The 27,598-nt window shown below is 36.7% G+C and overlaps 3 protein-coding genes and 2 non-coding genes across 5 annotated transcripts; 2 read left to right on the top strand and 3 right to left on the bottom strand.

Moving 5' to 3' along the window:
* Positions 1 to 1,804: 1,804 nt before the first annotated feature.
* LOC107794468 (thiosulfate sulfurtransferase 16, chloroplastic) lies at positions 1,805 to 3,703 on the bottom strand. Its single transcript, XM_016616954.2, has 6 exons — positions 3,418 to 3,703; positions 3,219 to 3,329; positions 3,040 to 3,113; positions 2,823 to 2,893; positions 2,659 to 2,712; positions 1,805 to 2,135 (listed from the first exon to the last, which is right to left on the bottom strand). Exons 1-6 carry the CDS (start codon positions 3,588 to 3,590, stop codon positions 2,061 to 2,063), a joined length of 558 nt encoding a protein of 185 aa, XP_016472440.1. The 5' UTR covers positions 3,591 to 3,703; the 3' UTR covers positions 1,805 to 2,060.
* A 1,370-nt stretch (positions 3,704 to 5,073) lies between these two features.
* Positions 5,074 to 5,269, bottom strand: LOC142172261 (U2 spliceosomal RNA). The gene has a single exon (XR_012701635.1). It is a non-coding gene; the product is annotated as a U2 spliceosomal RNA (small nuclear RNA).
* Positions 5,270 to 6,296: 1,027 nt separating this feature from the next.
* Positions 6,297 to 10,449, top strand: LOC107794467 (thiol-disulfide oxidoreductase LTO1). Its single transcript, XM_075235189.1, has 7 exons — positions 6,297 to 6,600; positions 6,680 to 6,965; positions 7,787 to 8,043; positions 8,130 to 8,242; positions 8,997 to 9,144; positions 9,869 to 10,006; positions 10,148 to 10,449. Exons 1-7 carry the CDS (start codon positions 6,499 to 6,501, stop codon positions 10,226 to 10,228), a joined length of 1,125 nt encoding a protein of 374 aa, XP_075091290.1. The 5' UTR covers positions 6,297 to 6,498; the 3' UTR covers positions 10,229 to 10,449.
* Positions 10,450 to 11,369: 920 nt separating this feature from the next.
* Positions 11,370 to 14,696, top strand: LOC107770222 (GPI mannosyltransferase 1). The gene is made up of 4 exons (XM_016589500.2): positions 11,370 to 11,753; positions 12,331 to 12,513; positions 13,290 to 13,837; positions 13,933 to 14,696. Exons 1-4 carry the CDS (start codon positions 11,483 to 11,485, stop codon positions 14,245 to 14,247), a joined length of 1,317 nt encoding a protein of 438 aa, XP_016444986.1. The 5' UTR covers positions 11,370 to 11,482; the 3' UTR covers positions 14,248 to 14,696.
* Positions 14,697 to 15,937: 1,241 nt separating this feature from the next.
* Positions 15,938 to 16,089, bottom strand: LOC142172293 (U4 spliceosomal RNA). Its single transcript, XR_012701663.1, has one exon. It is a non-coding gene; the product is annotated as a U4 spliceosomal RNA (small nuclear RNA).
* Between the last annotated feature and the right edge of the window lie 11,509 nt (positions 16,090 to 27,598).

Below are 27,598 nucleotides of genomic sequence, written 5' to 3'. Positions count from 1 at the left end.
ATAGCAAGAAGGCCTATATCGGCTACAAACTCTAGGAACCAATTAAATTCTGTCAATTCTTAATAGCTAATGCAAATTTCTTTGCTTTCATCCATGCATATATGTCGGGCATCCCAAAGGAAATCGCCACACACAAGTTAAACATCGACCCATTCCACCCCCCAGTAAGTCAAGTCAGACGTAAATTCAATGTCGCTATCAACGATGCAGTCCGCGAGGAGGTGAAAAAACTATTAGAAAACAACTCCATCAGGGAGTCGAAGTACCCCAAGTGGATTGCCAACTTAGTGATGGTCAAAAAGAAAAATGAAAAATGGCGAATGTGCGTGGATTTTAAGACTTGAACAAAGCATGTCTGAAGGACTCGTTCCCGTTACCCCACATCGACCAGCTCATCGACGCAACAACCGGGCACGAACTATTGAGTATCTTGGACGCTTAGGCTATAATCAAATTCTCATGGAGGAAGAAGACTAGGAGAAGACCACGTTCATCGCCCACCCAGGAACGTATTGCTATAGGGTCATGTCGTTCGGACTAAAAAATGTGGGGGCTACTTATCAAAGTTTGGTAACCAAGATGTTCAAAAACCAGCTCGGTAAGACCATAGAGGTATATATAAATGATATGTTGGTCAAGTCCAAAAGGGCAGAGGATCACATCGATCATTTGAAAAAAACTTTAGACATACTCAAATGATACGGAATGAACCCGGAGAAATGCGCGTTTGGCGTAGCCTCGGGAAAGTTCTTGGGTTTCCTGATGTCGCAGTGAGGGATCGAGGTCAACCCAGACCAAATCAAAGCTATCGAGGGGATACCAGAACTCTTAACCACCAAAAAGCAAGTCCAAAGGTTGATAGTACTAGGGGAAGAGTTCTCAAGTCGTCGTTTGTCGAAATGGCCCAAAAAGCGGCAAAGTCAGTGGTCGAAGAGTCAACAAGGGACGAAGTCAAAGAGTCAACAAGGGTCGAGGCCAAGGTCGAGTACTTTTGACGGAGTTATAACTGCTAGTTTCAAGATAAAATATTATAGAGAATATTCTAGTAGATATTCTGTGCACTTGTACTATTAGGATTTTTTGGGAGCATGTTCCCTATAAATAGAAAAAGACACTATGATAGGGGACATATGAGATTCATTTATAAAAACACACTTTGACTTGAAAGGGAATCGGATCTCATTGCTAAGATACAAACATCACATTTTCACTGAGATTCTTGTCTATATTTTTCCACTAGATCCGAGAGTAACTCAAAAATTCAAGGGATTGTCTATCTTTCATCATTGTGAGAAAAAACATTCATTTATTCCATCATTTCTTGGGTGACTTATTCATTGATATTGAATGCTACATTATTGCCTCTGATTTCTAGAATAGTTAATGTATGATACCACCACTGTCCGACTATATTTACATAGTATTTTTTGTTTCTTCAAGAACTCTATCTAGGGATATTATTGTTAGCTAAAATTAACCATTATTTATATAAATTTAATTATTCGAACCAAAATTTATATTTTTTTGGTCGAACACATACAATTGTACAAGTGCATATATTATATCAGTACCTCTGTTCCAAAAAAATTTAATCACTTTTTGCTTCTTTTGAATATTAATTTGACTAATTCATCTTTCAAATTAGATATTCAATAACGATAAGAAAGAGTAGTACAAGTTGCAATTTCTTACTACATATCAAAATGAGAAAAATTGTATTTAAAAATTCTAGTCTAACACTAACATTCTGAAAGCAAAACATGACAACCATTTTGAGGGAGGGCAAGTCAGCAGATGAGAGCACTTTCAGGCAATAATATTTATTTCATCAGAATGAGGAGAACATTTACACATATGGTAAATAAAATTCAGTAATCTTATCAGATTCACCACATATATAGGATATCGCCTAAAAATTACTGTACAAGTATTTTCAAGTTGCTTCTTTATAACTTCCACCACACTTGTCCGCATTTTGATGTGCTTAAGGGAATTGACTTCGTTTTGACTACTGTTCATAGTAATTAAGATGGTGTTATTGTGCTTATTAATGTTGTACATCAAGAGTCAGTAGGAAGACCATTCTCTGTCCAAGCAGCATATCCTCCAGCAATGTCAGTCACCCCAGTAAACCCCTACAAAATAATTGGTGCACATAATCAATTAGGGTACATAGAATTTTATGTCAGACATATTATTACAACTCAATTTTGTGTATGGATCTTAATTTGTATGTTGATTTAGGTGTGGAGGTGCAGAGGCTCTAAGATTTTACTTCTTGTCGCAAATTAATAATCACTTCCAATTTTTATTGAACTCGAAGTTTAAAAGAAAACTTTTGAACTTATGGTATAGAATGAGGTACATATATTTCGTGTGGTTATAAATCATTGTATAAAGGTAAATTATTTTTAAATATGAAAAGTGATTATTCTTTTTGGCACAGATTAAAAAAAAAATAAGTTCAACAGTATTTATTTTGGATTATTTTAAAGCAGGATCATTTATATTTGTGAATATTTTTTATGGCTAAGTGTCTGGGCCACTGCATAGACAAACAGATTACTAGTATTGCTAATTTTCTCTATATGTTCATCCAAAATTCTCTTTTACAAATATTTTTCTTTACTTATGACGCAGTATGTAAAAGGGACTTACAGCAGCAAGAAGATCACTCGTAGCCATAAATGATCTCTTCCCCAACTGGCACCCCTATACAATGCAAAGTCAAACCAAAGATATTAAATAAGCAAAAGCAAATTGACAAATCATTAAGTCGTGAAATTAAAGCTTATTAACATCATATAGCTTTGTGGACTTACAACTATAATTTCATCATCCTTCCCGAAACGTTCTAACACTTCTTCCAAGAAGTTGGGGTTCTTTGTCATACCTGCACCAAGTATAAAGAAGTAATTAAACTGATTGGACATATATTCTTGATATAATGAAATATTTCCAAGGGATGAGTGCAATTAAAATTAGTTCATATTTCTGGTACTCAAAAATGGGGAGTGTTGAATATATATGTAACCGAACCTGAGCCAATTCTAAACATGTACGGAATGTTTATGGCCCCAGGAGCATGCCCATCACTAAATTCTTCAGCAGTTCTGCGCAAAATTATAAGGTTAAACATTGAATTTTTCATACTAAAATAGCTCAATCTGTTTGGCAAACTCATTGAAGTAAAGTGCATAAATTGGCACAGTACGTACCTGACATCTAAATAACGATGACCAGCTTGGAGTAATTCAAGTGCCACACGAACTGGAACTGAAGTAGGAACGGTTGAGACCTGCACTTTCTCTCCCACTGTTGCCATCCAACTGCAGAATTCAGTCATTTTGAAGTCAAAAATATATCTTAGCTTGGTATAAATAAAACAGAGAATTAAAGTAGTCAATTCGAACCCACCTAAAGCCCGGAGTTGTATTGCTAGTGCCAAAGTTACGTCTCTTTTGAGGCTGAAATTGAGACCTCGCCATTGGAATCAATGTCACTGATGATACATTCCCATACGTCAAATTCTTGGGAACTTGGCAGTCAACAAGTGAAAATAAGGTGGAGGGAAGGGAAAGAATTCTCATGATTGCAATTCTAATTTGTGATTGAAATTCAATAGAATGAGTGAGATTTTGAAAAGATGATCAGCTCTTTGTTGAATTGTGTTAATGGTAAGAATTGAAATGGAGAGGGATATTTAAGGAAGAAGCCAAGGGATGGAGTAGACTAGTGTAAGCAGCATGGCCACATGGGTGTTAAGTCTTTGAATAGATAGACACGTAAAGGAAATATAGCATGGACTGGATTGGGAATTATTAGACAGTGACTTGGAATTTGGATAACCTGTGGTTGGATAAGTTCCAAATGGCCTTACCCTTCTTTTATCCACTCGCACACTTTTCAATGCCCTCTCACCCCGTTACAAGTTTTCATTATCCTACATATGACTATGGAGATTTTTATTTTTCCGATAATTAATAGTTGAAGTTCGAGGTTTTTATTAATTCTGATTCGTATAGGTTGGATCGGATGTCAACCTGTGGAGGCAGGTATATACTTAGCTAGATATGCAAGATTTGAAATAAGACCCGAAAAGATGGAACTACTTTCGGCGGCCCCCCAGAACAAAACCCCACCCATCTTTTCCCCTCTCCTTGTTTTATATGTCAGACAACTCAATTAGAAGAAGATTTTTTATTATAAGTTAAAATCGAACTTGAGATTTCTAATTAAGAATGAAAAATCTCATGCATTTAATTACTTTCATGGTAACGACATGTAAGTAGTACATGCTTACATATCTGTATTGTAATTCAGAAAACAAACACGAAGATAAAAGCTTATAACAAATTAATCGAACATGAAGATAAAAGTTCCTAACAAATTAATTTCTGTTGCAGTTTTAAGTTATTAAATGATACTTATCAATGAGCTTCAAAGAAGTAAAAGAATTGACAAATTTTTTTTAGTTTTTACTGTGTTATATGTCGCAATATTTGATGAAAATATAAAACGTTTTCATGAGATTACGTAAATTTTTTCTTTATTTAATGGGGACTCGTTTCTTGAGAGATGGAACTTTTTCCTTTTCTACGAATAATAATAAAAAACTGATGGTCGGGTAAATGAATATCCAGTGCCTGAGTCAATTTCATGAATAAATAGTTTTGTTAAATATTAGGGAAATATTATTCCATAAAGTGGTGTAATTCTTGGCTCAAGGTTATAAGTTTTGGGCTTGAAAAGTAATGTCACCCACCCCAGTATGTTGGTGTTGACTCTCCACAACTTACTATGGTATTAATACTAGCAAATTGGATGCCTACTCAATCCCACATTTTATAGGTTACAGGAACTCCATTGACATTTAACTCAATTTTCATACAATTCAAATTCAATTAATTTTTGTCATATATTAAACGCATCTCTTACACTTATCTATCTAGACCATCACTAGCACACAACATTTATAAGAACCATGTACTCATAGATAAAGATAGAACACAAAAAATAACCATGTACTCATAGATAAAGATAGAACACAAAAAATAATTTGGGCTGGACTTGGTAGGGTGCGCCAAGCCCGTGCAGTAGTGCAACACATGGGCGACACGCAAGAGCCCAAGTAGCAAACTACTTTAATGGACTCTTCCCCTTAAAAAATTAAGTTAATATCGTGTGAGCCAATAGCCCACATATCAGATATTAAACTGATAAGAACAGATACTACACTTGATCTTAGCCAAAAGGCCGAGAAAGGTATGCTTGATCCATTCCAAGCAGCTGGCTTTTATTACAAGCACTTGCATTGAAGTCCTACTTTGGCCAGCGATGTGGGAGAGCAGTGTGGACAGACTGAACTCCAAGAAGAATAGAAACTTAAGCTTCTGCTTTTGTACCATGACCGTTGTAAAGAAATATATGAGATGCACTTGATGAAAAGATTAACGTGTAAAATAAATGTACAAAAAACTTTAAAATGGAAATTAATATATATTAAGACATGAGTATTGACTAAATAATTGTACTAGCACTTAATATTGAATTCCTCCAAGTTGAGCAGGAAATGGGTCATCTGCATTCTATCCTAATATCCCTCTTAGGCTATTTTCATTATAGTGCTCCTTTATATCAAAGCTACAAAAATTTAAAAGTTGCATTTAAAGTTAATTGACAAGATTTAAGAATATGCTTGGTGTGAGTGACATGAATTAGAATAGTCACGTTTATATACTTGGATAATTAGACAATGTAATCAATAGCGGAGTTATGTAGGAGCAAGGGTGATAGTCGAACATCTTTAACCAAAAAGTTATATTATGTATATCGATCAAATACCACTTTTATGAATATATATATATATATATATATATATATATATATATATATATATATATATATATATATATATATATATATATATATTGATCCACTCATAGATTTTCTTCTAAATTAGCTAGAAATATGGAGGTAAAAAATTAATTAAAAAACTCGTGTTGGTGTAGAACTTCTTACTAAAGAAAACATCCAAACCCGCTCCCTTCTCCTTACGCATACATTTGTATTGCTACTTATTTCCTTTTATCTTTACGTTTTCACTAATAATATATAAAGAAAAGTAATTTATTGAATTGAATTAGAGAAATGAAATATAGTAATAATTAAAAAAAATAACCATCCACAAAGATAGTTGTTTAGAAGAATCCTCAACATTATAACATTTTGGAAGTAAAGTACTCCTCACTTCTTTTTTAACTAGCTTTAGCACATTAGTTCCTCAATTCTTTTGTTAACTTCAACTCAAATATTGTCCAAAGCCTTGCTAATATTGAGCAAGCGAGCCAGAGCCGAAGTGTTGGTCCAAAAGCTGAAGTGGCCCAATTTCATTAACGGGCATATTTTCTGCACACTCAATTAACGGACCAACCACCGCCACCGGACAAACTAGTCAAACCACCACTACCACGGCGGGTGGCACCCAATTGTGAGCTGATGGCCAGTCTCATCGGCGTATCATCTTCCCCTTTTCCCACCCAAACCTCTCATCTCGTCCCATCTCGCTCTACTTCTATATCTTCCCTCCTTCAACTCAAGGTACACTTACTCTTCATCTCTTCAAGATTCATTTTTTTTCTTGCCAATATTAACATTTTTATTGCTTCATTTCCTAAAGAGAGATTCAGTACGGCGATTATTGTTTCTTCGAGTGAGCTGCTCATCGAGAAAGGTCGAAGATGCAGAGACAGAGTCAGAGTCGGAATCTAAGGTGGTGGTGTCAAATACTTCTGCTGACACAAGCATTTCAGCATACAATTGGTGTGCAGCACTTGGCGGGGTTGGGTTTCTGGAAACTTCTTACTTGACGTACCTCAAACTCACTAACTCTGAAGCATTTTGTCCTGTTGGTGATGGTAGCAGCTGCAGCAACATCCTCAATAGCAGCTACTCAGCTGTGTTTGGTAATATCCTTTTGCTATTTTCAGAAACTTTCTGCTTTAGAAGTATCTTTGTAACCTTGTATAAACATCTACAGTTTTGTTAAAAGAAACAAACTTTTAAAGTAATCTATAAATGTCTTAAAGTTTTGTTAAAAGAAACAAACTTTTAAAGTAATCTATAAATGTCTTAAAGTTTTGTTAAAATAAACAAATTTTAGTGGGAATATTAACACTTTTGGACAAGCAAAATTGGTGGGAACCTGAAAAGGTGGTTGGATACATTTATTTTTTTCACCGGACAAACAACAACTAGGCCTCAGTCACAAACAAGTTGGGGTCGGCACCAGAATGTAAAAAACTTCGCGCTTCTCTTTGATGATTAGCCTCTTGTTTGATTCTCTATATGAGTTATTAAATGTACCAGAATTAAGAATATTTGCTCTCTATTTCCCCAATTGAAAATGTCTTATTTTGACTAAAGAGTAGAAGGAACACTTTTTAGTATTTATTGAAGACCATGTAGTGCAATAGGATCCCTTTACCATTTGGAGATAAAATTGTTTTTGAGAGAATAAAAGGAGGAATACAACTATTTATGTGGTATTATATCTCTGAAAACGTAATAAAATAGACAGACTAAGAAGTGAAAGGTGAAACTTCCATTTACAGATGGAGATGGTAAATTTTTCATATTGTTAGCATTCGTCATAAAATGACTTTGTTCTATTTTGATCTGAATGACATAGATTGAACAATCATCAAATTGAAAGCAGTATGTCACTTAAACTGCAGGTAATATGTGTTGGAAAGAGATTCAGTTTTCACCCTTTTGCATTTGCCAGGTGTTCCTCTTCCATTGATTGGTGTGATTGCTTATGGAGTAGTTGCAGTACTTGGGATACAATTGGGCCAGAAAAGGATGCCTCTTGGAATTGGTGAAGCTAATGGGCGTTTGCTTTTACTTGGAACAAGTACTTCCATGGCAGCTGCCAGTGCATACTTCTTATACATCCTAAGCACACAATTCTCTGGAGAATTTTGCCTGTACTGTTTAGCTTCTGCCTTATTGTCGTTTGGTTTGTTCATCAGCAGTATAAAGGTTATCTCCACCACAGATAATATTGTTTGTTTAGCTTCTATGGCTATATGCAGTGCTAATGACAAAGGTGTGGCTTTCGTTTACAGGGTTTGGGGTCTCAAGAGGTGCAAAAAGAGGTGGGTTTACAGTTACTTATAGTTCTCTTGGTGGTTTCCACCCTAAACAATTCATACAGTGCCTCTCAGCCGACAACTACCAGGTAAAAAATCCGTACGCCTTTACACCTTGTAGGTTAATATTAGTCAAAGTGTCTTTGGATTTAAAGGACAATAGGCACCCTTTTCTTGCATTATATAAGGAAGGTTTAAGGAAAAGAAAACAGGAGCTCTTCTGTTTTATATTTCCTTGTCTATTCTTCCCAGAGTAGGTGTTGGATTGCTCGGAGCTATAAATTCAACTCTAACCTCTTCATGAGGAGTTAGATTCTCCTAGGTTAAGTACAGACGCTGTAATCTCCTTATATGATTGTAGATGATTCTCATCACTTGAGTTAGCTTTAGGTTGAATTAGGCTCAACATACATTTCTCAACTATTTCTTTCGGGTAAGTAGGCAATCGCAATACCTTATCATGGTTCCTTCTGATTTTCAATGAAGTAGGTTTGCAACATTATGGACCTTTCTTCTCGGGCTGAATTCAATGAGCTTATTGGGTTGAAATTGCTTAGAATTAAAAAGTCGATTTTTGCTTGGCATAGATTACACCGATAATCACATAACTTATGTAATCACTTTCATGCATTATTTAAGCTATAATCTTAAGCAAGTAGAGAAGCTTGTTCAGTTTGTAGCTTTATCAATAGCAAGATATCTTGGTCATTTTAATATAGAAAAGCTTTTGATGTATAGTCACACTTAATACTCTAGATCGTCTGAAATCTATGAGTTGGTGAAAAGATCCTGCACATCATTCAAGAGAACAATTACTCAAATTCCTTTTCCCATCTTTTGCAGTTCTGCTATGACTGAGCTGGAATATTTCACAACTGAGATAACATCACCGTCGACACCTTTTGCTATTTCCCTAGCGAAGCACCTGCGTTCAATTGGAGCAAAAATGTATGGGGCTTTCTGGTGTTCTCACTGCCAGGAACAAAAAGAGGTTCTCCTTCTTTTTGCAGTTGTGCTTTCTTAAAATTGCAATGGGTATAGAAACCATATCATCCTCTGCTTGTATTTATGTAGAATATGAAAATGATTGTTTTTCTAATTGATGAATTATTCCCATTTTGGTTGCCTCAATGGCACAGTGACATTTTTTCATTAGGCAAAAAAAGAGCATGATTCTCAGAGTTGTGACCAGAAGAAAACATGGATAAGACTCTGGTTAAGAGTCAAAAGAAAACATGATATGGGTAGGGAAGAATACGAAGAATGCCCATCAAATTACTTGGATGGAAAGTTAACGTCTCCCATAAATTTGTAATAATAGCGTGACTAAAGGGGGAAAAAGAGGGAGCCTTATCTTTATTTCTTTCATATATGTTATGTCTATTTGCTGGTGCTGGAATTTGGGCTAAGAGCTTCAATGTATTTATCTCTAGAGCTCAGAAGCAGATTCTCAGAGTTGTGACCAAAACTATTTTTGTGTATTGCATTTAATCTTTAAAAATGTTAAAAAGTGCCTTAAAGATCCCACTGAAATATGGAAACAAAGTATTGTTGACAAAATAATTCAGTGTCTTTGCTTCTTTACTCTTCTCATCAAAAGCTTCCTTTTCAACCTTGCTGTTGCACTAGATACTCTGATTTGCATCATGCACTTAACAGCATGTATAAGAGATGTTTGTACTAAATTAGTTTATTTCTGGTGTCACTGCAACAAGATGTTTGGACGAGAAGCATCAAAGCTACTAGACTACGTGGAATGCTTTCCTGATGGAGTCAAGAAAGGAATTTATATGGCCAATGCATGTCAAGAAGCAAAACTTGAAGGGTTCCCTACATGGGTTATCAATGGGGAGGTGAGCAAGAACCTTCTTTCTGCTGGAAAATCTTGTATACCCTATATATATAAAGGCATCAATCATTCGCACGCTGGATGCTGTTCGAGTCTTTTCTGTACATTGCGGGACCTTGATAGTTAAAACTATATATTGTGGCAGGTGCTGAGCGGAGAGAAGAAGCTTTCGGAGCTGGCTGAACTGTCTGGTTTCACTATGAAAGAAATCACTGAGGCTAAATGAGCTTTCTTGACCAACACAACCACATATTCTTAGGGTATCAAAGTTTATGACTTTATTATTGCCCGATGGTATTTATTTTGTTTCATACTGTAATTATCTTAGTATATTGTAAACTGAATAGATAGCGTCATAAATGAATCCGAGTGGATTTTCTTCTGAGTATGTATATCAAACTCTATTACCCGCAAATATTTGAATTTTGTGGTCCTGTTTTCTGCTAATGTTGTACCTGTCCAACTTACCCCTGAAATTTAGTTATCTAGTTAAGTGGTTACTTCTGAATATCTTTTTGTGACAGAAACTTTTGAAAATTATTTAGCACATTCTTTATCTTATAAATTGAACAGTGTATATAACTTAAAATTCTATTACTATATATTATAGGAGTAAAAGACTTTCCTAATTTGGAAATCTTTTCTCTAAACTTATCAATAATATTCATTATTTTGTTATCAAGAACGCCAACAGGGACCTACTTTTATTCTAAGTAATGTTCAAATCCATCAACAAGTCAATTTTGTTTTCCTTTTTGGATTACTTTTACTTGTCCATTATACCGGAATATTTTAAAATCTCAATAATCGTGTCAAAACCAAATAGGACACTTAAGTTTGGACGGAAAGATAGTACTTATGTTTTACCAGCAACTTGTACACAATTGAATGTTTGAGTTTAAAACCCAAGTCAATAAGTTTAATAAAACTCTGTGTCGAATTAAGAATCTAGTCACAAAACATAATAAAAATTAATTTGGAAAATGTAAACATTGCGGAACTAGCTATGTTTAGTTTTATATGTCATTGCTCTTTGTATTTAGAGAACTAACTCTATTTCCAATTTAACATCTGACCTTGCTTAATAATTACTAAAAAAAGAGAGCTGACCATTAGAATTTCACTTCCATTTTACTCATTATCGACTGAGTATTGAGTTTAATATGCTTATTTGACTTGAATATTTTGTAGTGATAAGAGTAACATAATAATATATTGCTTGATAGAAAGAACGTTATACCAAAGTGTAAATTTTTAATATTTTATTGAATTTTAATTCTTGGTAATTAATAAAAATTACTGTGCAAAAATTGAGGTCAAATATTGTGGAAAGTCATATTTTTTGCTTTTTAAGAAGGAAAAAAAATCAAAAGCTGAGTATCGCTTATAACTAGTTCCTCTCTTGTTTTGGCAATCCTCAGGGGGTAACCATTTTCAGTCTCTTCCTCTCGAGCGATCACTTCCTGTAACGGACATAACAATGGTGGCAGTAAATCTCAAGTCCCTGCTCATATTCTCAGCATTCCTTAGGGTATTTTTGATAGTTTACGGAGAATGGCAAGATAGGCATATGGAAGTTAGATACACAGATGTAGACTATCTTGTTTTCTCAGATGCAGCTGCTTTAGTCGCTGCTGGAAAATCCCCTTATCAAAGATCTACGTATCGCTACTCACCCTTAATTGCCTTTATTCTTGTACCCAATTCTTTCATTCATCCTTCTTGGGGAAAATTCATCTTCTCCGCTTCAGGTATATGCCGTTTTGGGGTTCTTTTTACTGCCTTCATATACTTAAAAGGTCTGAGCTTTACAATTTTAATATGATTAATTATTCATGGTTGAGTTAAGTTTTCTGTTTATTATTTGTTGGAAATGCCAGATGCATGAAAGCTATAATCTTTTGATGATTTAAGATTTGTGGTTTATTCTTTTAGTCAATTTTTGAATTTAGCTCTTATTGAATTTTCTGTAAAAAGGGTTCTGATTTCAGGACAGTGCGAAGTTTCCATTTTTATTTTCTCATTTGGTATTCTTGTTTTGCCTCATACAAGTGCTTCTTGCATGTGGAGATCAAGAGATTTCAATTCTCATTGTTTATGTTTATAAGCTTAGGTGTCATTGGCAATCTTTGACATTGTTGTGGTTATATAACTAAGAATGGGTGAATTGTTAAATGTGATAATCACTTGCCCTTGCACCTTTGTATCTGAGTTGATTGTTTCTTCTTATTGCAAACAATGCATAATTGGATTCTTAGAAACGTTACCTTAATTATGTTTCCAAAACAGATGTGCTTACTGAAACTTACAATTGAGTTCGTGCGGCAGATCTTCTCGTGGGATTTCTTATCAACACCATTCTAAAGCTAAGAGGGGTGCCTGAAAAATTGTGCACCTATTCGGTGATGGTATGGCTTTTGAATCCATTTACCTTTACCATTGGAACCCGCGGGAACTGTGAGCCTATCATCTGCGCCATAATCCTTTGGATTATTATATGTCTAATGAAAGGTAAAATTTGTTGTACCTATTTTTTTGGTGAAGTAAGTAAATTTCCAGTACCTTTTGCTTACTTCTAATATGATTATGTTGAGAATTAGCTCTCGTATTTTTATTTTTCATTGTTAGTTTACTCCTCTACTGTTGCTTTCTCAGTTATTGTCTTTCATAATGGTCTTTGTCTCCTTCTTAACCTGCTTTAATTATCATGGGGCAATGTAAATGACAGTAAGGAGGGGACATACGGGAGGGGAAATATTTAGACTATGATCATCATTCTTTAAGTGATGACACTGGTAGAAAAGAAGGTATTGTCATCAAATACCGGTCAAGATTGAGTCTTTCTCTTCTCCCACTCCACCCTAGCGTTAGGTGTATAATGCCCAACCTAATATTATCAGCCACTGAATGAGGTTTTAGCGAGCAACAAGACTTGTCCTGAATACTTATTTTTTTACCGTTAGAACTTGGGTATATCTGATAAAGAGATGAAACAAGACTTGTCCTGAATCTGCCACTGTTTCTTTTCATAGCTCTTATACGATTTGAAACTATAGTGAGCCTCTAGTTTAAAAGAAAAGTAGAAACCAAGAATGTTAACTCTGGAAATTTTTAGGATTAAACAGAAAACTATTTTAATTGAGAGTCTTTTTAGGAATCCTCCGATATTTTGGGTCAGATAACTGTATTCTCACTTGGGTTAGTGCCACTGAAACTGTAGCTTCATATTTTTCTTTGTAAGTGAAAGTCATCACGCTCTCTTGACTTTGGTGGTTTTCCCTGATCAGGTCGTTTAGTACAAGCTGCATTTTGGTATGGGCTTGTCGTCCACATGAGAATCTATCCAATAATTTATGCTCTTCCAATCATTTTAGTTCTTGATCCTCTGTTCTTCCAGTATGGTACAAAACCTGCTCTTGTGAATTGGAGTTCTAGAAAAAGCAAGTCACATCAGACTTCCAGCTGTAAAAAGCTTATGGATCCTTATTGTATATGGAACTTTTTGACAAGCCTTTTAACCTGGAGAAGGATAACGTTTGGGCTTATTTCTGGAGCTATGTTCTTTCTCCTTACTGGTTTTTTCTTCTATTTATATGGATGGGAGTTCTTGCATGAAGCACTTCTCTATCATCTTACACGTACTGACCCAAGGCACAATTTTTCAATCTATTTCTACCACATATATCTGCACTATGAACATGAGTTTTCAAGCTTGGAAAAGCTCGTCTCATTTCTGCCTCAGATTATGGTGCAGCTGGTTCTTGTTTTCCGTTTTGCACAGGATTTTCCATTTTGTTTCTTTGTGCAGACTGTGGCATTTGTAGCATTTAACAAGGTTTGTCAGCAATCCTTGACTTCTTTTTGGGTTGAGAATCAGCTAATAATAGCTTGACTTTCCTTTAGCAAATATAATGTTCTTTTCCTCTGCAGGTTATGACAGCTCAATACTTTGTTTGGTTCTTCTGTCTCTTGCCGCTAATCCTGCCATGGACCAACATGAAACTCAAAGGAAAAGGATTGGTCTGCATCTTGTTGTGGATTGCAGCTCAGGGTCATTGGTTGATGTGGGGATATTTGCTTGAATTTAAAGGAAAGAATGTCTTTCTTCAACTCTGGGTGGCAGGTTTGCTATTTTTGGCTGCAAATACTTTCGTTCTTATCAATATTATCCAGCAACACACATACAGTCCAGTCTTCCAACAGTCATCTCCTGCCGCTTCAAAGAAACGTGTCAAACAGGGATGAGGAATCATATCAGATACCTCCTAACTCAATGGGGGAACATTTTAGAGCTAAAAGAGTATTTAGCCATGTTCAGGACTTGTCGAGCTTTTCATCATCAAGCAAAGCACTTGACATTTTCATAGCTAACACAAAAATGCCAGCACTGAAGATGTACCAAGAGATTGTAATGACTTTATTCTTGGCCTCTTGTCCATTTTGCTTTAGTGGATACTTCACCACAAAAGCAATATACAATTGTCTACTGCAATTTTTTTGTACGCGGGATGGTTGGAGTTTTCTTGATTACAGTTTACTTCTCATTTAGTTTGATATTCATTTCCCACCCTTGCTAGAGTTCGTTAGGCAGCTAGAGGAGTGACGTCACATCCTTTTCATGTGCGTTGCTTGCCTGTATATCTTTGTAAAACCAATATGATTGGTATGAATAAAGATATCTCTTTTTGTTGTTCCGTGTCATTGTTCTTTCAGTTCTTGTTGCCTCGTTTTCTACTGTATTTCCTTGTAGCTCATTGAATTATTGAATTTCCATGTGATAAGAAATGAAGATCCTTAGGTTGTTGAAGTGCAATGCCACTGGATGAGTCGATAAATGGCTTGTGTCAGCATTTTTTCACTGGATTATTCATGCTATATAAATTTACAACATCATTTTGAATATTTCAGGTATGAGCAAATAGATGTTTTACCTTTTAAATTTTGGATATTGGTTGGGCAAAGGTGGAAAAAGCAGTAACTGTGGCATATAGGTGCACTGCTACCCCTTAGAATGTATTACTCTTGAGAAGGAAAACATCCTCAAAGAAGAAAATACTGTTAAATGGCAAGCTATAAAAGGTGAATTCCATTCTGGTATTACATTACAAACGAGTGAAATTGTCAAGACATGTCTAGAGGGACAGAGCTAGGCAATTGTATATGCCACGAGATTTCTCTTTGTTATGCTCTCTAGTTCCTACCAGTGAGCCTTTCAAAGAGTAAATTTGTTTAGTTGGGACACAAAAAAAATGGTGTAGTGAAGAGGATGTTGATACTGAAAGTCAATGCCCTTGACAAACGATAATACCTTTGTGCTTGTTTCCAATACTCTCAACTGTCCTTGTTCAAGCAAGTTAGTGAATAGCTATAATGATTACTGTTACTTGGGTACCTACTACAATGGTGGTTGGCAGTGGTAGCATTAGCTATTCTTCTGATATTGGTGTCCTTGATATTTGCCCTATGGTTGAAATGGTCCACTTAGTTTGATTTCTATTTCCCACCCTTGCTACAGTTGGTTAGCCAGCTGAGGAGTGACGACGTCGTATTATTTTCATCCGCGTGGCTTTCCTATATTATAGGAGTATCAGTTATGAATGAAGACATCTCTTTCGCTCGTCTGATTTACCAATTATTTTATTTCCTCTTAATTTTCCAGTTCCTTAGCTCATTTTGACAAATTATTAATGTTCACCACAAAAGCATATATACATTACAATTGTCTAATAGTAAAACTTTTTAACTCCTTTCATTCTCTTTGTATGTATAACTTTTTAACTCCTTTCATTCTCTTTGTATGTATACCACATGTTCCGTAGACGAGAAGAGATAAAAACTGAAACTAGAGATAAAGAGCCAAACAGCCTTAAACGAGAAGAGATTCATTTATTTGTCTAGCCTTAAAAAAGAAAAGCATTAAGACTGAGAATTGTAGGGCTTTACCCAGAAGGGAAGCCCTTTCAAAAATTCTCAACGGCCAAGGCAGAACCCAGGCCGAAGAGGGGGTTTGGAAATAGTTTTCAACCAGCAATAGACGCGCCTCGGTTAGAACCTCACTAGCTGCGTCATTGCCCCAAGCGCAAAGATGCCTTCTACTTACATATGCCTTCCCTTTTTATACACCTCTTTCCTGGAATGTTATCTTCATATCTTCGATGTGGGAAAGAAGTAAAATAACCGACTTGTGCGTACCAAAGTTAATAGAAAAGGTCTAGTAACTCATGACTATTGCAGTAAAATGATCCTTTTTGTAATGCAAAGCTGAAACTAAACGGTAAGTTATTTTATCTTGATGGTAAATCTGAAGTAAAAAAAAAAAAGGATAATCAATTACTATATCCCAATAACCGAATTTATTTCTGAAACTCTAAAGTTAGCAATACAAGTCATACATCCTTATATACAGTCTTTCGCTATAAAAATCATATTTTTTTCGGAATCAATTTTATATGTTATATTTTACTTCTTTATGATTATTTTTTACCTGTAACAATAACATCCGTCTTTAGCACTACACTCTTTATAAAATTACTCATTTATAACAGGCATATAGAATTTCTAAGACTATCAATAATAAGCCTAAAGATTTTAATTTGATCAAATTTTGTAATACGATAATGCACCATTTATAATAAAAAATAATATGTTAGTACATACTTTTATAATTAAAGATATCATTTAATTCGATTAAAAGATAGGTTTGTATATTTTTAGTCCAATGCACAAAAGGTTTTATCATACATAATGTCCAATATTTGAACATCTGCATGCACATTCAATCTTTTTTATTATTGGACAAAGTTTCCATCTTGTAAAATGTTTAAGATTTGAAGATTCGCACATATCTTTTTAAGAGTTCTTTCATCAATTTTGAAAGAATTTTTTTTCTAGTTGCTTTAAAATGTGTGTCCTAGAGTTTAAATCTCTGTACATTTAGTTATGAATTTATTAATAATGTATTAGTTATCTTTAATATTTAATTAATAAAATATGCATATCTTTTGACATTTTAAATTTGAATAATTTCTTATAATTTAATATGAAATATTACAAAAGGAAAAAAATTATTATTTTTTGATAATTTTTATCTATAATAACCAAAAAATATTTAAACAGCAAATGTTGTTATAGGTGTATAATAGACATTCACTATAAAAAACTAAAAATATTGGAGCATACAATGATGTTATAGAGAGATTTGACTGTAGTAAATCTCTTTCTATGTTACATAGGCAAAGATATCAACTCGAGCTCGATAAAACTTGGACACATGACATGAAATTTTTCCACAAAAAAAAAAATTAATAATAATAATAATAATTAGATATGCCACTGTTATGAACTTATGCTACAAAGAAACCCAGGGCCGGCTCAAGGCCTAAGCCACTAAGGCATGGCCTTAGGCCCCGAAATCAGTGAGGCTCCTTTTTTAAAAATGAACTTTATTATTAATTTTTTTTAAAAAATAATGAATGTTTTAAAATAAAAAATATAAGATCTTTATGTAAAAAGTGATTATTTAGTAATTTATATTTTACCATCAATATACTTTTATTTTTTCTCCAGCCTCATATTAAAATTTATACTTTGTCTTTGTGTATTCTTTTCTTTTTCATATTGATCTACCTATTCTCTCAAAATTAGCACAAAGAACATTGAATAGACTAAATTGCACATATTTTTTTATTCTTTCTCAAGTTTTTAAGCGTTAGAGCAATGAAATTTTATTTTAATATCAAGTAATTCAGCTTCTAGAATCATGCTTTATTATTTTCATTGTCTATTGTCTTTTTCTTTTAATTTGACATTTGTTATTTTTACCTAATATAGATATTATTTTTATATTATATATATTTCTTTAGGATTTAACTTTTTCAACTAAAAAATATCAATGAGATTACTTGATCACACAATTAACAAAAAGAGAAAGATTGATGAAAAAAGTTAATGCAACCTCAAAATAGAGCTCTTTAAACAATGTTTCAAAAAGACTAAATAGATTGATTGTATTGTCAATTGATAAAAATATATTAGAAAAAATTGATTATAATAAAATTATTAACCACTTTGCATCTCAAACAAGTTAAGAAAATAAACTTTATAAAAAAAATTATTCTTAAATATAAGAAAGATATAAGGCCTCTGAATAATGTTTGGCTTTAGGCCTCGATGTATTAAGCTGCCCCCGAAAGAAACGAACATATTGTATGTGAAAATGCATTTGACAAAATACAAATGTAAAATAACAAAACGTAATAAACTTATCTCCTTTTAAAAGAAAATGTATATAAGCCATCAATAATAGAAATCAAATGTTGTCATTTTTTTTTTGGTCATCAAAGACTATGTAGTTAGTAGTATATTACTACTAAGTAGCAAAGGTTACAAAGGCCCGATGCATATAACACTAGTAGTGGCAATTAGTGGTGGCAAAATGGATAAAATAAATATTTATCTATCTATATTATTTACTAAAAATGGGTTGGACAATGAATTTTTTAAAAACGGGTCAAATATGGATAAGAACCATATTATACACTTAGAAAATGGATAACCAATAGATAACTAATAGGTTTAACTTTTATATTTGTAAATACTCAAATGGGGGTTCCTCAAGCGTGGGAGGCTAAAAATTCTCCCAAAAATGATCATATTCAAAAAGTCATGGATAATATGATTAACCATATTATCCATCGATTAACCCATTTTTTATTCGTATTAAATATGGGTCGCGTTAGATACTTTATCTGTTTTTACATTATTCATTTTCGACCTCCCATATTCAACCCGACCCGACCGTTTGACACCCCTAATATGAGAATTAAAACCTCGAGCCTATCTGCCACCATATTTGTCTCCTTGTAAGTATGATGTGTGCCTATCACCCAACAACTAGAGCATTGACCTGCAGTCATTTATAAGATTAGCATAATGTGGGTTACTGTCATTTGTTAATATTAATAAATCATAAACATACTCGAAAAGATATGCATACATACTAGGAGATGTAAATAATTACTCAACCTAGTTAATCGTCTGGATTTTATTCCAACGATTTACGAAATAAATTGAACCAGACTTAGATAGTGTTTGGATTGGCTTTTAAAAAAACACTCTCTCCAGTCCATTTTAAGTGACTTTTTGGCTTTTTTTTTATGACCCAAAATATTTGATTTTTTCAAATATCAAGAAGAAATTAACGTCTTCTTTCTAAAGTTGCCCTTGGAGTAAAAAGCCTAGGAGTTGTTTGTTATATTTACACTGAGCAAATTAAGGTTAATATGATCAATTTCATTATTAATTATGATAAAAGGTGAATTCCTTAATATATGTGAAAAGAGCCAAAACATTTAAGTGGACCGGAGGGAGTAGCTCTGTAGGCATGCAAAATTTATTGGATTTAAATCCATAAAATAATTTAGACCTTATTTTAAATTCAAGATATTCTAGTCCAAATAAAATATTATGGGCTAATATAATTGAATTAATTATATAGTTCCATTATGTATGGGTTAAATAAATAAGTCCAAATTTATTGTGCTAGCCCATTTAGTTGGGCTACAAATGATGAGCTCACTTCATTAAGTTCAAGATGTCATCTTCCTAGAGGTCCAGTTTGGTCTCACGTGTCAAATAACGTGGCATGCCAAATTAAACGGAAGAGCCAATAGGATCGTGCCACGTGTCAAAATGACAAGGCATGCCAAGTCAAATTAAAAGGTGTCACGACCCAAAAATTCCACCCGTCGTGATGGCGCCTATCTCAATACTAGGCAAGCCGACAATCTCAATAAAACTCTCATATCTCTTAAGTTTAAAAACATAATGATTAAATTCAGCGGAAGAAAAATCACAAATACATATATAAACACTCCCAAAATCCGGTGTCACTAAGTCCATGAGCATCTAATATGAATACAAGTCTGAAAAATATGGTCCATAATAGTCTGAGACCAAATGCAATAAATAAAAAGATAGGGAAGGAGAGGCAAGGTCTGAAAACACGGCAGCTACCTCAGAATCTCCAAAAAATCAATTGCGTGAAAGAATCAACACCCGCTACGTCCGGGAATACCTGGATCTGCACACGAAGTGCAGAGTATAGTATGAGTACAACCAACTCAGTAAGTAACAATAATAAATAAGGAACTGAAGATAGTGATGAGCTACACAATTATATTTCATTTTCATTAATTTTAACAGAGAGTAAACATGCTTTCAAATCCAGCAATTTAAGTCAAACCAATTTATACAGTTCAAGTTCATGTAATCCGAATATAAAATCTTTCAGATAATTTCACAACAATGACAAATAGTAAATGAAAAGCAAGTACGGCCTCTTAGGGCAACAGTCACTCCACTCGTCACAACAACTCAACCACTCGGCTCTCAGCCCTCACCACTCACACTCAATGGGTACCCGCACTCACTAGGGGTGTACAGACTCTGGAGGGGCTCCTATAGCTCAAGCGTTATAATCTGCACGGACAATTCACGTGCTGCACGGACAACTCACATGCTATAATATCTTGCACGAATAACTCACGTGCTGTAATATCCATACCTCACCGACAGGCCCTCGGCCTTAATCGGTCATCAACCTCTCTAGTCTCTCGGTTCTCGAAAATAACAAAGATCATCCCAAACAAAGATAACATAGTGTATCAACAAAATCAAGAAAGACTGACGTATGATACATAAGTAAAATCATGACTGAGTTCAAGACAGCAATTAGCAAATAATTCAATAAGTGCGAGATCTCTGCGGGTCCCAACAATACTATCACATAGCCTAAACATGATTTCTAACACGATTTACCGTCAAATTTCTTAAACACATAGAGAGTATATAGCTAACAACAAGTTATTCAACTTTATAGTTTCACGGGATGGACCAAGTCACAATCCCCTCGGTGCACGCCCATACGCCTGTCGCCTAGCATGTGCGTCACCTCCAAAATAGTCACATGACACAAAATCCGGGGTTTTATACTCTCAAGACCAGATTTATAACTGTTACTTACCTCAAACAGTGAAATTCTTATTCCGCTAAGCCTTTGCCTCGCGAATTGGCCTCCAAACACCTCGAATCTAGTCATAAATAATTCGATTCAGTCAATAAAATTTATTAAAATTAATTCCATAAGAAAATGCAAGTTTTCCATAAAAATTCGAAATTTAGCTCAAAAATCGTCTGTGGGGCCCACGTATCGGAACCCGACAAAAGTTATAAAATACGAAAGCCCATTCTATCACGAGTCTAACCATACTAATTTTACCAAAATCCGACATCAACTCGACCTCCAAATCATCAAATCTTATTTTCAAATCCCTAAGTTCAAACCCCCGATTTACACCTAAAAAATATGTAATCTAGTCGGATTATTCGATGATAATTCAATATTATGGAGTAGAAACGATCACAAGGGACTTACCTCAAGTTTTCCTCGAATTCTCTCCCAAAAATCGCCCCAAAATCCGTGTTTGAAGGTCCAAAAAGGGCAAAACTCGGAACCCATTCGAAATGTATATTGTCCAGGGGTTCCGAACCTGCGACTCACTTAGCCACTTCTGCAGTCTCGTAGATGCGAGAATTCAACCGCTTCTCCGATTTTGCCAAGCCTTAACTGGAACCGCTTCTGCGGGCTCGCATTTGCGAGGCTAGCTCCGCTTTTGCGGAAAGCTCGCTTCTGCGATGACTGGTGCACACATGCGGCTTCGCACCTGCGATCAAACCTCCGCAGGTGCGAAAATACCAAAAGCAAAAATTCCAGCTGTGGTTTTAAGTCCGAAATTGATCTGTTAACCATCTGAAACTCACCTGAGGCCCCCGGGATCTCAACCAAATATACCAACAAGTCCTAAAACATCATACGAACTTATTCGAGTCTTCAAATCACATCCAACAATACTAAAAACACGAATCCCACATATATTCAAGCCTAATGAACTTTGAAACATCCAATTTCTACAAACGATGCCGAAACCTATCAAATCACATGTGATTGGCCTCAAACTTTGCACATAAGTCATAAATGAAATAATAGAGGTATTCAATTTTTAGAATCGGATTCCGACCCCGATATCAAAAAGTCAACCCCCTGGTCAAACTTCCCGAAAATTCAACTTTCGTCATTTCAAGCCTAATTCCTCTACCGACCTCTAAATAATTTTTCGGACATGCTCCTAAGTCCAAAATCACTATACGGAGCTATTGAAATCATCAAAATTCAATTGTGAGGTCGTTTACACATAAGTCTACATCCGATCAACTTTTCTAACTTAAATTTTTAATTATGAGACTAAGTGACTCGTTTCACTCCGAATTCCTTCTGGACCCGAACCAACTAACCCGATAAGTCATATAACAACTATAAAATATAAATTGAGCAGTAAATGAGGGAACGGGGTTATAATACTAAAAACAACCGGCATGGTCGTACATTCTCCCCATCTTAAACAAACGTTCGTCCTCGAACGAGTTTAGAATCATACATGGAGTCTCAAATAGGTATGGATATTTGTACCGCATCTCCTGCTCAATCTCCCAAGTAGCTTATCCAACTGGCTAGCCTCTCCACTGTACCTTCACTCAGAACGACCCCTACCGCGATAAAACTGACCACTTGAAGGAACACCGCTGAAATCACCTGAACCACGAGGCCTCGTAGCCTCTCTCTCAACCCGTTCCTGACTACGAACCATCTCAATCTGACGAGCAATGTCGACAACCTCGTCGAAAGTAGCACCAGACACTCTCTCTTTAGTCATGAGTAATTGCAGCTGAAAAGTGAGGCCATCTATAAACCTCCTGATCCTCTCCCTGTCTGTGGGAATCAACGAGATAGCATGGCGGGCCAACTCTGAAAATCTCATCTCATACTGCGTCACAGACATATCACCCTAACGAAGTTACTCGAACTGCCTGCACAGCTCCTCTCTGCGGGACTGAGGCACGAACTTCTCCAGGAATAGATCGGAGAACTACTGCCAGGTAAGGGGTGTTGCGCCGACCGGCCTACACCTCTCGTAAGCCTCCCACCATCTGAAAAGCCCCAGAAAACTAAAAAGTAGTGAATGAGACCCCACTGGTCTCTAGAATACCCGTTGTCAGAAGCATCCGTTGGCACTTATCCAAAAAACCCTGAGCATCCTCTAACTCAGTACCGCTGAATGGTGGAGGTATAAGCCTCTCAAATCTCTCAAGTCTCCTCAGCTCATCGTCTTCCACAACAGGAACTACCGGGGCCTAAGCAGCTACAACTGGCTGGGCTGGTATTTCCCCCGGTATATGAAGTCCCTGCACTACCTGGTCTGAAGTACGGGCAACAGGGGTATGAGTACCTCATCGGCCTGAGAAGTGGCCGGTGTGACATGAGCCGAAACCACCTGAGCAAGACCAGTGCAAACTTTCAATATCTGGGCCAAAGTCTACTGAAGGCCTGGAATCTCAATGGGCACAGCTGGTGCCTGAGCTGGTCCTATCGGCTCAGCTATATCTGGAATCTGCTCCTGAGCTGGAGCAACTGGTGGTACTACAGGTGCTGGTCCAACTGTGGTACGAGCTACACCTCAACCTCAGCACCGGCCTCTACCACGACCCCGGCCTCTCGCGGCCCTAACTGGTGGCACTGGTTGCTGACCGTCCGATCCGGTAGTACGTGTTCTCACCATTTGTGAGAGAATAGAATAACAAAAATTTAGTTTCCGGAATCAACAATTTCGCACGACAGAATACAAGAAAGTGAAATTTTCCTAAGGGTTCTACAGACTCTCGAAGATAAGTACAGACATTTCCGTACCGATCCGCAGGACTCTATTAAACCTGCTCACCCAGCTCGGGGTGGGGGTCAGGCAGCTAGGGGTCTCACAAGAGGGGAAGGCCGGTCAGATGGCAGTCAGGCCCGATTCTATGCTTTTCCTGCCAGGCCAGATGTTGTTGCTTCAGATGCAGTGATCACAGGTATTGTTTCAGTGTGCCACAGGGAGGCTTCTATATTATTTGACCCTGGTTCCATTTATTCATATGTATTATCGTATTTTGCTCATTATCTGGATATGCCCCGTGAGTCCTTATTTTTACCTGTTTGTGTGTCTACACCGGTGGGCGATATTATTACTGTGGACCGTGTGTATCGATCGTGTGTGGTAACTATTGGGAAACTGGAGAGTAGAGTTGATCTCTTATTACTCGGTATGGTTGATTTCGATGTAATACTGGTATGGATTGGTTGTCCCCATGTCATGCTATTCTGGAGTGTCACGCGAAAATCGTGACGTTGACGATGCCGGGGTTGCCAAAGGTTGAATGGAGAGGTTCTCTAGATTTTGTTCCAAGCAGAGTAATTTCTTATTTGAAAGCCCAACATATGGTTGGAAAGGGGTGTTTGTCATATTTGGCCTTTGTGAGAGATATTGATATAGATACTCCTATTATTGATTCAGTACCGGTCGTGCGAGATTTTTCGGATATATTTTCTGCAGACCTGCCGGGTATGCTACCCGACAGGAATATTGATTTTGGTATTGACTTGGTGCAGGGCACTCAACCCATTTCTATTCCTCTGTATCGTATGGCACTAGTTGAGTTAAAAGAATTGAAAGAGCAACTTCAGTAACTCCTTGAAAAGGGGTTTATTAGGCCTAGTGTGTCATCTTGTAGTACACCAGTTCTGTTTGTGAAAAGGAAATATGGTACTATGCGTATATGCATCGATTATAGGCAGTTGAACAACGTTACAATCAAGAATAAATATCCCTTGACGTGTATTGATGACTTATTTGACCAACTTCAGGGAGCGAGGGTGTTCTCCAAAATTGATTTGAGATCTGGGTATCACCAGTTAAAAATTCGGGATTCGGATATTCTAAAGACGAAATTCGGAACTCGTTATGGCCAATATGAATTTCTTGTGATGTCTTTTGGGCTAACCAATGCCCCAGCAGCATTTATGCATTTGATGAATAGTATATTCCAGCCATATCTTGATTTATTTGTAGTGGTATTTATTGATGATATTCTGGTGTACTCACGTAGCCAGGAGGAGCATGCACAACACTTGGGTATTGTATTACAGAGGCTGAGAGATGAGAGACTTTATGCCAAATTCTCTAAGTGTGAGTTCTGGCTTAATTCAGTGGCATTCTTGGGACATATAGTGTCCAGTGAAGGATTAAAGTGGATCCGAAGAAAATAGAGGAAGTTCAGAGTTGGCCCGGGCCATCTTCAGTTACTGAGATTCGGAGTTTTCTCGGCTTGGCCGGTTATTATCGTCGCTTTGTGGAGGGATTCTCGTCTATTGCATCGCCTATGACTAAATTGACCTAGAAAGGTGCTCCGTTCAGGCGGTCGAATGAGTGTGAAGAGAGCTTTCAGAAGCTCAAGACAGCTTTGACTACAGCTCCAGTATTGGTGTTGCCTACAGGTTCAGAGTTTTATACTGTGTATTATGACGCGTCGCGTATTGGTCTCGGCGCAGTGCTTATGCAAGACGGTAGGGTGATTGCCTATGCATCCAGACAATTAAAGGTACATGAGAAGAATTATCTGGTCCACGACCTTGAGTTAGCTGCTATTGTTCATGCTTTGAAAATTTGGCGGCATTACTTGTACAGTGTCCAGTGTGAGGTATATACCGATCATCGTAGTCTACAACATCTGTTCAAACAGAAAGATCTTAATTTGCGGTAGCGGAGGTGGTTAGAGTTGCTTAAGGATTATGATATCACCATTCTCTATCATCTCGGAAAGGCCAATGTAGTGGCCGATGCCTTGAGTCGTAAGGCGGAAAGTTTGGGCAGCTTAGCATACTTACCGGTAACGGAGGGTCCTTTAGCCTTAGATGTTCAGGCCTTGGCCAACCAGTTTGTTAGATTGGATGTTTTCGAGCCAAATCGAGTTTTGGCTTGTATGGTTTCTCGGTCTTCTTTATATGATCGCATCAGAGAGCGCCAGTATAATGATCCACATCTGCTTATCCTTAAGGACACGGTTCATCACGATGATGCCAAGGAAGTTACTATTGGAGATGACGGTGTATTACGGATACAGGGCAGGCTATGTGTGCCCAATGTAGATGGTTTACGTGAGTTGATTCTCCAGGAAGCTCACAGTTCGCGGTACTCTATTCATCCAGGTGCCGCGAAGATGTGTCAGGATTTGAGGCAGCACTATTGGTGGAGGCGAATGAAGAAAGATATAATTGGGTTTGTACTCAGTGTTTAAATTGTCAACAGGTGAAGTATGAACATCAGAGGCCGGGAGGATTGTTTCAGAGACTTGAAATTCCGGAGTGGAAATGGGACCGTATTATCATGGATTTCGTAGTTGGGCTTCCACGAACCTTGAGGAAGTTTGATGATGTTTGGGTGATTGTAGATCGGTTGACCAAATCTGCGCATTTTATTCTAGTTGGTACTAATTATTCTTCGGAGCGGTTGGCTGGGATTTATATTCACGAGATTGTTTGCCTACACGGTGTGCCAGTGTCCATCATTTCAGACCGGGGCACGCAGTTTACATCACAGTTTTGGAGAGCAGTGCAGCGAGAATTGGGCACACATGTTTAGTTGAGTACAACATTTCACCCTCAGACGGACGGACAGTCCGAGCGTACTATTCAGATATTAGAGGATATGATGTGCGCTTATGACATCGATTTTGGGGGTTCTTAAGACCAATTTCTGCCACTCGCGGAGTTTGCTTATAATAATAGTTACCAGTCAAGCATTCAGATGGCTCCGTATGAGGCTTTGTATAGGAGACGGTGCCGGTCTCCGGTGGGTTGGTTTGAGCCGAGTGAGGCTAGGCTATTGGGTACTGACTTGGTTCAGGATGCTTTAGAGAAGGTCAAAGTGATTCAGGAACGGCTTCGCACGGCACAGTCTAGACAGAAGAGTTATGCCGACATGAAGGTTCGTAATGTCGTTTACATGGTTGGGGAGAAGGATCTACTCAAGATTTCACCCATGAAGGGCGTGTTAAGGTTCGGGAAGAAAGGCAAGTTGAGCCCTCGGTATATTGGGCCTTTTGAGATACTTAAGAAAATTGGAGAGGTGGCTTATAAACTTACTTTGCCACCTAGTCTATTAGGTATTCATCCAGTGTTCCATGTATCCTTGCTCACTTATTATGACCCGAAAATCTCACATGTCGTGATGGCGCCTATCTCAATACTAGGCAAGCCGACAATCTCAATAAAACTCCCATATCTTTTAAGTTTAAAAACATAATGAATAAATTCAGCAGAAGAAAATTCACAAATACATATATAAACACTTCCAAAATCCGGTGTCATTGAGTACATGAGCATCTAATATGAATATAAGTCTGGAAAAAATGGTCCATAATAGTTTGAGACCAAATGCAGTAAATAAGAAGATAGGGAAGAGAGGCAAGGTCTGCGAAAACGATAGCTGCCTCAGAATCTCCGAAAAATCAACTGCGCGAAAGAATCAACACCCGCTATGTCCGGGAATACCTGGATCTGCACACGAAGTACAGGGTGTAGTATGAGTACAACCAACTCAGTAAGTAATAATAATAAATAAGGAACTGAAGATAGTGGCGAGCTATACAGTTATAGTTCATTTTGAGT

The sequence above is a fragment of the Nicotiana tabacum genome, chromosome 17 (genome assembly GCF_000715075.1).
Source record: "Nicotiana tabacum cultivar K326 chromosome 17, ASM71507v2, whole genome shotgun sequence".
Taxonomy (NCBI): domain Eukaryota; kingdom Viridiplantae; phylum Streptophyta; class Magnoliopsida; order Solanales; family Solanaceae; genus Nicotiana; species Nicotiana tabacum.
This window is presented reverse-complemented; position numbering and strand designations above follow the sequence as displayed.

What these genes read in the sequence shown, in the direction of transcription:
- LOC107794468 (XM_016616954.2), bottom strand. Translation starts at nt 3,590, where the DNA reads ATGAGAATTCTTTCCCTTCCCTCCACCTTATTTTCACTTGTTGACTGC. An exon ending in AGGATGATGAAATTATAGTT is followed by an intron (nt 2,713 to 2,822) that starts GTAAGTCCACAA and finishes TGCATTGTATAG; the next exon opens with GGGTGCCAGTTGGGGAAGAG. An exon ending in CGAGTGATCTTCTTGCTGCT is followed by an intron (nt 2,136 to 2,658) that starts GTAAGTCCCTTT and finishes ATTATTTTGTAG; the next exon opens with GGGTTTACTGGGGTGACTGA.
- LOC107794467 (XM_075235189.1), top strand. Translation starts at nt 6,499, where the DNA reads ATGGCCAGTCTCATCGGCGTATCATCTTCCCCTTTTCCCACCCAAACC. An exon ending in TGTTCATCAGCAGTATAAAG is followed by an intron (nt 8,044 to 8,129) that starts GTTATCTCCACC and finishes TTTCGTTTACAG; the next exon opens with GGTTTGGGGTCTCAAGAGGT. An exon ending in CATGGGTTATCAATGGGGAG is followed by an intron (nt 10,007 to 10,147) that starts GTGAGCAAGAAC and finishes ATATTGTGGCAG; the next exon opens with GTGCTGAGCGGAGAGAAGAA.
- LOC107770222 (XM_016589500.2), top strand. Translation starts at nt 11,483, where the DNA reads ATGGTGGCAGTAAATCTCAAGTCCCTGCTCATATTCTCAGCATTCCTT. An exon ending in ATTCATCTTCTCCGCTTCAG is followed by an intron (nt 11,754 to 12,330) that starts GTATATGCCGTT and finishes TTCGTGCGGCAG; the next exon opens with ATCTTCTCGTGGGATTTCTT. An exon ending in TATTATATGTCTAATGAAAG is followed by an intron (nt 12,514 to 13,289) that starts GTAAAATTTGTT and finishes TTCCCTGATCAG; the next exon opens with GTCGTTTAGTACAAGCTGCA.